This window comes from Branchiostoma floridae, chromosome 16 (genome assembly GCF_000003815.2).
Source record: "Branchiostoma floridae strain S238N-H82 chromosome 16, Bfl_VNyyK, whole genome shotgun sequence".
NCBI lineage: Eukaryota > Metazoa > Chordata > Leptocardii > Amphioxiformes > Branchiostomatidae > Branchiostoma > Branchiostoma floridae.
The window spans coordinates 4,696,818-4,707,356 of NC_049994.1; the positions used below are offsets into that span (position 1 = coordinate 4,696,818).

The following is a 10,539-nucleotide window of genomic DNA, read 5'->3' on the forward strand; positions in this document are numbered from 1 at the left end:
GCACCGGTACAGAACCGGTTTTTCTTATTGGACCGGTCCAGAAAAACCGGACCTGAAAAAATTAGGTGGACCGGATGTTGGACCGATTAGAAAATTAACAGATTATTCTATCAGGCATTCACATGTTTTAACGCTTGCAGGTGGAAGAAAATAACAAGAATGAAGTAGAGTAGAGGTAATAGTTTCTACCAAGTTTTACAATCAATCGTACATGTGCAGTTAGCGTTGTAGGATTTTAAAACGTCAGTGTAAGTTTAATACTCCACCAAACAGATTTCTTTGTAGTGAAATGGACCATTGGTATGAGTCATACTGAATCAGGTTCAGGTCCGGACCTGGACCTGATCCTTTGGACCTGAACCGGACCTGGACCTGAATTTTCTGTACCGGTGTGACAGCGATCTCGCCCCCCCCCCGGCGATCTCGCCCCCCCGGGGGGCGAGATCACTAGCGTTTTCGCCCCCCTTTAGCGTTTTGGCCCCCCCCCCCCCAAGAGCAGCTGGTTTATAATACTACATATTACAGGTGCGCTACCTGGCACTATACTGCACCTGGGGAGTAACGTATATGGTGTGTTACCTGGTACCTATATGGCACCTTATTACCGTACCGTAAGTTGTCATACCTCGAAAGTCGATACTATATCGTTCGGTGCAAACATGACATTGAAATGAAAAAGACAATTTTTGCAGCTGAGGTGGCATAAAAACAGTGCTATACTGCGAACGTATAAATCAACACCGTCTATGGTACGGAATACGTCAGCTATATGTTTTCAATTTGTCACAGTGTTTTCTTTCTTGTGCTGGAAACATTTCCAAAGCACTAACAAAAACACACGTGAATAATAGTTTCTCATTATAAACACTAATCTACGCGCAAGTTGATATAGCTGTTGCTAAAGTAAATGCTACACAACCACTGGTAAAGTACCAGTCTTAAGAAACACGGGTATGCATCAGTTCCTAAATATGTTGGAGGTGAAGATATCCCTTGGCCAGGTGCATAATACCAAAATGTGCGTTATTCTAATTAATACCTTATATTTGCATAATTAATAAAGACATTACATAGTTCTTTTGTGGTCACTTCAAGGTAGAGACTTCATATTGGAGATATATAGGTTGCTTGAGGACAGGTGAATACAATGAAATACATCTTATGTCAAGACTAAGGTATATGCAATAATGGGAATACAATGGACCCAACCCTCCTTGTCTGAAACAAGTTCAACTATCTTATTACGTTAATATTGATACTATGAATGGAGTTATGCATCAAACTCGTGTACTTATATCATTCTGAAACTGTATTTTGTGATTTATACCAATCAACTTCTAAAATGTCATGTAAACCCGTTTTTTTTTGGGGGGGGGGCGAAATCGCTAAAGGGGGGCGAGGTAGGGGGGCGAGATCACTAGCCGGGGAGGGCGAGATCGCTAGTGATTTCGCCCCAGGGGGGGGGGGGGGCGAGATCACGGGGGGGCGAGATCGCTGTCACACCGGTACCCAGTCCTAGTAGGTACCTTATAACCGCAGTATCTAAAACGCGGTATTTAGGGATATCAAGTCTACGTACACCACAATACCACAATTTACACTTGGATGCCTCTCACATGAGACTTTCAAACCCAGCCTTCAAGAAGTTTGTCCAACTATTACTTCACTTATAGTCTTAATCGGCGTCATGGCCACGGGGCCGCGAATAAATAGTGTATTCTACACCCGATATTCCGTCAATTTTGCTTTAAAAAAATCATCGTGCACTATCCTGTCGACCCCGATTGACAAAAATCGATAACGAAAGATTTGGGAATATGTTAGAAAATAGTGTAAAAACATTATTTACAAATTGCTTTCTAGCTTGGTCAGTCACTTCCTTCAAGAATGACAGACTAGTGTGTTACGCTTTGGTATGGTTTACCGGATATGAACTACAAACAAAGACGCAGTCAAACAAACAGTACACAATCATGTTGTTAAGTCGTTATGAAAATAACCTTGTTTATTACCTTCGCCAAGAAGGTTATATTTTGGGTAGCGTGTGTTTGTATGTATGTATGTATGTATGTATGTATGTGTGTAGAACACCGGCATAACTGTAGAACGCCTGGATGGATTGTATTGATATTTGGTATGTGTGTAGGTCTTGATGAGACCTGGAAACGATTAGATTTTGGGCCCCCTAGCGGCCTGGAAAGGTACTGCAGCGGAACTTCCTGGTTTGATATCTCGAGTTCTGAACATGCTGCGGCTGTGATTTTTTAGTGGTAGACAGCTCTTGATGCCAAGAGTAAGTGGTATAGGTTTGGGCTCCCTAGCGGCTTGTTTTGGAACTGCAGGGTAGGTTTAGTGACAGACTTTGAAAGGGAATAACTCAAGAAGGGGTTGACGGATTGTTATGATTTTTGGTGTATAGATAGTTTTAGTGATGCGTCACATAATTATGTATTAATTATGCAAATTGGTATCTAATTTGCATAATTAATTAGAAAATCATCTATACACGCTAAGTTCTATTATAGGACCATTGCAACATGTGACATTTTTAACTAAGAAGGAGAAGAATATTGATAGATATATATTATGCAAAATAAAGACATAATTTGCATAATTAATGAGAAAATGCTATAATGTCATTGTGGTAAATGATGGTAACTTCTTACTTGTAGCATATGGAAGTTATGGACAGGTGAACATCATTGAACATTAATTATGCAAATGAGGTCCTCATTTGCATAAATTATCAGAAAATGCGATAAAAGCCTTCTCTCTTAACATAGATGTGTACGTCTGTTGTTTGGTGAAGGAGATGATCAAGTAATATCATTTATGCAAATGAGAACCTTATTTGCATAATTAATGAAACACACAATTAACACAGCAGTTGTAAAGGTTAGGATCATTTGGCGAAGGTATGGGGTCGTGGAACTCTAGTTTCTGATATAATTCATGTGAACTCCTGCCACCAATAGTGACAATTAACCAGCATATATATTGGTACAATAGGATATACTAGAGTACCAGCTCAACAAAACCTGAACAATTTCTAACATTGCTGTGATCTTGAAAAAGAAACAAAGTAAAACACTTTGTTTCTTTTTCAAGATCACTTGCACTAAACATGTAACAACAAATATAACGGTAGTTCACCTTTCTTATCGGGGAAACCTAATATACGTTGCTGTTGAAAACATGGTACATTCAATTTAAAGGCATTCAAAGTACGTCTACTCTAACACTAGAACAAACAGCTTGTAAATCTTCTAAATCAACCTAATTAACAAGTATTTGAACCGTACATTGTATCAATTGCATTCCATTTCACATGATCTTCGGCATCCATTGTGAGAAAATAATCTTACAAAAATATCAATAATCATTATATAGACTAAGTGTCCAAGTTCATTCTGCATTGGGCTGTTTTCTTACATAAGTGCTGAATATGTAATTAATTTCTGTTGCGTTGTTCACTCGGTGAGTTATTTGGGACTTAAGAAACACACTTATATATACTGAGGCACTGCCATTCTTAAGACCTCAGTGAATAAATCTTAAAGTTTATGTTTCCACTCTGTGAGGCCATGTTGATTTGATTCTATGGATAGCATCGTCTGGGAATCTCAAAACGTATCGAACGTACTGTGAAAAAAGGTTGGCTTAAAATCATTATAAAATTCATGTTGTCAGAAAGCATGTACAAATGACTCAACACAAAGAAGTTACAGAACAATTAATAATATGGGGCATACAGAACAAATTATCATTATGATAGATTCTTCATTTGAGATTCTTTATTGTCTTTTGTCTGACTTTTGAATCGACTTTGGCACTCTACGACATCCATGTTCTTTTTTTAAAACTTACTGCGCATATTCGTATTTGCCTCAGTACGACTTATATGGCCCAAAACATTTTTATATGTTAAACAAAATAAATCTCATCTATGCATAATCGGATGTCATCCCCAAAATCAAATCAACATGCTTATTGTCAATTTCACTGTTAACGTGTTCCATAGTGTCTTACGCTAGACACTGAACACATTCTACGGCTCATGTCTGTAAAACTTTTATCAATCATATTGCTAAAAGATTCAGGTTTGATATGAAGTTCATGCTGGAATAGGAAAGGTAAGTGTTAAAAGCAAATTGAAAGTGCTTGATGGTATTTCTGTAATTGTTTTACAGTGGAAATATTGGAGGGGTGCTATAGATAATAATCCCACCCTCAACTGTATTACGTACTTTGATAGCTTTTATAACATTAAAACAGAAATCCTCCCACCTTTGTATGCCAAGTCAGTTGTAGATGTGTTCTATTATTAAGTATTTTAATGTATGATTTTATCACTGTGACAGGAAAGATGGCACCCTCACAGATTATGCATATTCTTAAATCCACTGATTTTGTGACATGTAGAAGATGTTGTATTAGTAAGATTTTTAGGAAGATAAAATGGCCCTAAAAGAAATCAATATAATCATACTATCACTTGATATGCAACATTGAAAAGAATGTTAGATTGAATTTTCAGTTGTTTTTTGCAGTAGTTTGAAACCTTTCATGCATTTCGTTTTGAAATTCTCACATTTCAATAACACATGGAGAGATATAAGTGATCTTGAAATTCATTCATATCTGCCTTAAGGTTCTTACAAAGAATCCATCTTGTAAGTCAACATTCCTTTCAAAATGTTCTTTCATTTTTACCTTCACAGAAGTTCAATCATGCTAATCTCTGCTTTTCCCTGTCTCTTTCTTGAAACTGAATGTTTCTTAACGGAAATTGTGTTACAGCAAAACATAAAACAGAAGTTTAGTGTTCCCTTCTCAATGTAACCATACAGTTCAGTTGAATATACCGAAATCACCTAGTATGGTAACATTTGTAAGCAAATACATATTATTCATTTTCACATTGTCTAACAAACGAAGTAATGTTTATTCTCAATCACATTCATTTACATGGTGACCAGCCCCACGGCTCTGTCCTGCCACTTGCTACATAATGTAATTGAACAACCCAGGGTGTCTCCTACTTCCCCAGTAATCATGAAGGCAGCTAACTGGTCGGGGTCATTGACCTTTATCTATCTATAAAAAAAGAAGAAACCTAGCAAAACAATATGTGTCCCTTCTGTGAAGGTAAACATGACAAAAAGCATAACAGCAACATTTGATATAAAAAGAAATACATAAAGTTGAACCTCTTTGTAGAGCAAGACAAGGGGTGCATGATACTCTTTACAGTGTTCAGCATTTCAACAAGCACTCATGCACACCCCTTTTTGTAAATGGAATGACCCTTATTCGGACACCTGTTACAGTAGCTTTGTCCTTTTTGTAGGGGAGGCTGAGGATTGTGGCACAGGTGCATCATGGGTATCCTCCACAGCTGGGGCATCTTTTGAAAAAGAACATTATCATCATGGTTAAAATCAACTGATACAAACTGGCAGTTTTGAAGGTCTAAACTTCTGAACATAATTCAGAGCAGATTATTATTGGACTGAGCAGAGCGCTTTGGACTAATGCCTTTTAAATTTACATTATCTGATATTTTGTTTTAAACTTCTCTGGTTACTCATCAGATCATCCATGCTTCAATAAAAATAAAAATAAGAATCTTGAGATTTGTACCAAAGATCTGGAGATTTTGTGATAAATCTTGAAATGTTTCTACTTGATTTTGAGATTTTTTTACTTCATCTTGACGTTTTGATTCAAATCTTGTCATGTTTTAAAAAAAATCTCAAGATATCTTGAAAATTGCTTTCAAAAAGTCACGCCTTGAGATGTCGGGATAAATCTTAAGATCATTTCACAGAATCTTGAGACTTTCTGAAAGATCTTAAAATTGTTCTGAAAAATCTTAAGATTGTTATGAAAAATATCAATTCATAGAATTGATTTGGAAAATCTCAAGATATGATATCTTGAAAGATGTCAATATTGTCAAAGGATGTCAATCTTGAGATTTACCACAAAATCTGTATGCATCTTTACATAAGTCAAGGAAAACATTGGACTGATTACAGAAGTTGAAGTTTAGGATGAAGCAAAATTTAATAGTGAGTACGAATTTTTTTGCAACACTTGCCTTTGATGGCTGTGAAAAGATGCGCCATGTCAGCTCCAGGCTCGCTGACAGGCACATCAATAATGTCATCCCAGGGCACCTCCGCGGCCTCGCAGTTGTTGAAGTTTGGGTCTTCGTTCATATGGCAGTACCTGAATTTAGAAAAAAAGGATAACCTATTACCAATATTTAGTATGCTTTGTATTTGCAAAAAAGTATAGGAATTCTTTGATGATGCGAGGCACCATGGAAAAAACACCTCGGTCTTACAGATACAACTAGTAATAGATAAAACTGGCAGTAGTCAGACTACAATGTACTGAGCACTACAGTTAAAATGACAAGTGTAAATTGGCCCTACATGTAAGTGACTCACCACTTGTCAGGTAGCTCCTGCGGGTGAGTTTCAGGTGACAGCTGGCGCCACTTGTCACAGGTGTCACACTGCACCCACATGGCCTGGTTCACCAGCTGCAGAACTGAAGCAGATGTAAAGCATAATGTGTAGAGAGAGAGAGAGGGAGAGAGGGGGGAGAGGGAGGGAGAGAGAGATCATGCAGAGAGAAGGAGACAGAGGGAGAGAGAGAGGGAGAGGTAGATCATGGAGGGAGAAGAGAGAGAGTGTTATTCTATGGGTCAGCAATTGTTCACTCACACAATACAAATACAAGTACAATGTACTACAGTACTATGATTAATTGCCAATGGGACTATACTGTAAAGTGGGATTGTCCCTGGTAAGCTCAACTGATAGCTGAGCCACACAGTTGCTCCTGGTTCTAAAAATGGGAGACTCCAGTTCAATCCTAGGTAGGGCATCTCGGTTTGGGCAGCACCTATCTTTTAGAAGGAACATGAACTTAGGCCTTCAACAGGTCCTGTGTTTGACGAGACGTCTCAAACACATTTAAGAGGATGGGCTTTGCAACCTCTCCCTGTAAAAATATACTCTGCAACAGAAAAAGCATGAAAATTTACTGAACCTATTAAAGTATGCCACTGGACGTCTAAGTGACAGGGTGAACAACAACAACAATATACTGTGAAGTACAGACCAGTAGGCAACACTATAACCTCAGACAGCATTATGCATTACCAGGACTCTTCCTTTTGTATTTTCTTTTCTTCCCTCCTGTCGTTCCCGCCACAGGCAGGTCATCTTCTCGCGGACGCAGGCGTGAGGGGATGGGGGACGACTTGTCCTTGGAACCGGGAGTTTTGGCAGTCCTGATGCCGCCATAGTTCCAACTGGGGTGCTCGTTGCGGATCTTTTCCATTTCCTCAAAGAATTCCTGCCTGTGGATAGAAGACAACAAGTCTGAGGTTTGCTGAGATTTATAAGTCAGTGACAGAAATTGGACTCATTTACTCACTCATTCGCTCACTCATTCGCTCACGCATGCACTCACTCACACACTCACTCACACACTAACTCACTCACTCACACTCACTCACACACTCACTCACACACTAACTCACTCACTCACACACTCACTCACACACTAACTCACTCACTCACTCACTCACTCACACACTAACTCACTCACTCACACACTCACTCATTTGCTCACTCATTCGCTCACGCATGCACTCACACACTCACTCACACACTAACTCACTCACTCACTCACTCACACACACACACTCACTCACTCACTCACACACTAACTCACTCACTCACTCACACACTCACTCATTCGCTCATGCACTCACTCACTCAACCTCCTTCTATGCAGCGCTGAATCTGATGTGTCTTACTGAGCAGAGATCTATTAGGATGCAGGTTTGAATCTGCATTGGAGAATGTCACTCACTTGAACTCTCATTCAATGATGATGACCCACTGACTCACTTTTTATATTCATTCAATTGAGTGAGTGAGTGCAATCACTCAGCCAACCAACTAATCATCTAAGTTATCAATTTTTAATATATGCCAGAAGAAGTACTACATTTTCCTATTTTCTCATGCTGCCATCCCTTTCATGGCTGTTATACAAGTTTGTGTAGGTGATACATAATGGTCTACATTGCAGCACCACCTACCAAACATATTATGTACTGCAGTGCTTCACTTCTTCTAGGAATTATTGCACAGTGCATTTTTAGGACTCATTGAAATGTGTCAAATGCTAATTTGCCTGCCTTTACAACTTGATATGGAGCAATGACTATGTTTTACAAAAGATGCACTACTACATTTGTGGCTTGAAAGAAGGTATAACCACAGATGGGATGCCAAGGTTCTGGTTGAGAAAATTGTTCATTATACACAGCTGTCAGAAACATCAAAAAACACTTATGTCACTTTGGTCTCATATGAAAAATAATTTACTCCGGACATGAAAATGATTCATGTTGATTTGTTCAAAAGGCACTTATATTCTCCCTCTGTTGTTTAGCTGTCATGTAATCAAATAACGATCACTTCAGTCCGACCTAAATACTCTTGATTTTTTCTTGGAAAACGCCAGCCTCAATTTGTCGTCTGTCTTTATTGCTGTTTACTAAAAGCTTCATATAAGAAATATCTATCTGTCATTGCACAGGAATAACTGACACCTTTGATGGACATGCCTTGGCATAGTTTTACTGTTAAAGGTAACACGTTTGTGCCAAGCAGACACCGTAACTGCATCTATCTTTGCAGGAGATTTAAGTTGTGTTGGGGATAAAATTGAATATTTGTGGTCAAACAAAGTTTGTGGTTAAAACAAGGGAGTAGACAGGTAGAAGACGTAATGCTTTCAAATGCTTATGTCATCAATGATGGTATGATACAACAGTCTCCGATTACAAAAATTTGTAAAAAATATGCCTTTTGATGTTATTAAATATTGAATCTTATAAATAATACTTCAAGTTCTCTATTCCAGTGGCTTTAGAAAATCTGGTAATTCTGTGCCAGTGTTATCATTTAAAGCATGGCAAATGGTTCAAAACCTGGCACCACAACTTGTGACACAATTCTTTTAAGAAGTATACAGTGAAAAATGCTACTCTCTGACTGAATATTCTCAGGAAATGTTGCGACAGGTCACTGCATAAATATCAACACTTACAGTAATCTATTTACCGGACCCTTTCTCCTCTAGAATACTGTATGAGCTACTAAAAAAAGGAATTTGCACTCAGCAGTTTTTAACAATTTTCTTACACACTGGAGAATGCTTGTATTTTGCACAAACACTATTTCAGCACCAAGGCCAGACATGCAAAGTTGTTGATTCCAACTTAACTTCATCCCTTTTGTCATATTAGCTGATTGGCAGAGATTAATTGCACAAAGTCACATTTTGCCATGTCTGTCATATCTAATTTGGAGTGAGTACCGGTACAAAACCATTTTTTCTTGTTGGACTGGTCTGGAAAAAACAGACCTGATAAAAATCAGTGGAATCAGTTCCGATTACAAAACGAACAGATTATATTGGCAGGCACGTTTTGGGGCTTACCAGTCCAATTAAATAACAAGCGCATAGTAGAGTTGAGTTTATAGTAATTTTTCCAAATTTCCACAGTCAAAATTGGTCTCACAACTACTTTCAATCCGCTCCAAAATTTTCATTCCTCATAGACAAGTACATGTCAGAGACAACGATACGGCATGTTTTTCATGGCCACTACCACCCAGAGTTGAGGATGCAAGTTTCTACCGACAATCAGGTCCAAAATCTCTAGACCTGAACTGTACCTGACAGAACTGAATTCTCTGTACCGTTGCCCACCCCCACTTCATAGACATTCTAACTTTCAGAAAACCTACTCACGTAAAGGGCCTTTTCTCTTCCTCCGTCATTTTGCGCCATTTTGAGCCCAGGATGCGACTGATCTCCCTGTTGTCCATATTTGGATGTTGGTTCTGCACAAGTCGCCTGTACCTGAGAACAACACTATTGTCAACAAATCAAAGACCACAGCAAGTAAATTCTATAGATGACATCCTATTCAGACTGCAAAAATAGTGCGACAGAGCGGGGGGGGGGGGTGGAGGTAAACAAGATGAGTACAAAAAAACAGGATATCAACATTTTCAAAATAGGCACCATGAACGTTGTAACAGAATTAAAGGGACTAAACATGGTATCACAGCCAACAAGGCATTCATTCCTGTATTCAAGACATCTGGTGTAGTCAAAGTGACACTTAAGTGTCGGGTGGTAGACTGGTATCACTACACTCATGGTTTCTATATTGGTGTATTGAATAAATGTGAAAGAACAAAAATGAATTTATTTGGTAAATCATCTGCGTGACTGTGTAAATTACTCATTTACTCAAATCTTCCTGACGGCTTAAATTCTATAATGAACAGATTTTTTTAGCCAAACTTTTTTTATTCACACGCTTGCATTTGGAGTTCCCAGTGGATGTCATCCATATAATCAAATCAATATGGCCTTATGGTCTCCTGGTAGACTGGCTATGCAAAATGTACAGTTCACAAATTGCATTGA

At 38.5% G+C, this 10,539-nt stretch overlaps 1 protein-coding gene across 1 annotated transcript; it reads right to left on the bottom strand.

Annotated features, from left to right (window-relative positions):
* Nucleotides 1-3,858: 3,858 nt before the first annotated feature.
* Nucleotides 3,859-9,959, bottom strand: LOC118403745 (putative transcription factor SOX-15). The gene is made up of 5 exons (XM_035802545.1): nt 9,853-9,959; nt 7,179-7,378; nt 6,459-6,561; nt 6,104-6,234; nt 3,859-5,407 (listed from the first exon to the last, which is right to left on the bottom strand). The coding sequence occupies exons 1-5, from the start codon at nt 9,927-9,929 to the stop codon at nt 5,325-5,327; spliced, it is 594 nt and encodes a 197-aa protein (XP_035658438.1). The 5' UTR covers nt 9,930-9,959; the 3' UTR covers nt 3,859-5,324.
* Nucleotides 9,960-10,539: the final 580 nt, after the last annotated feature.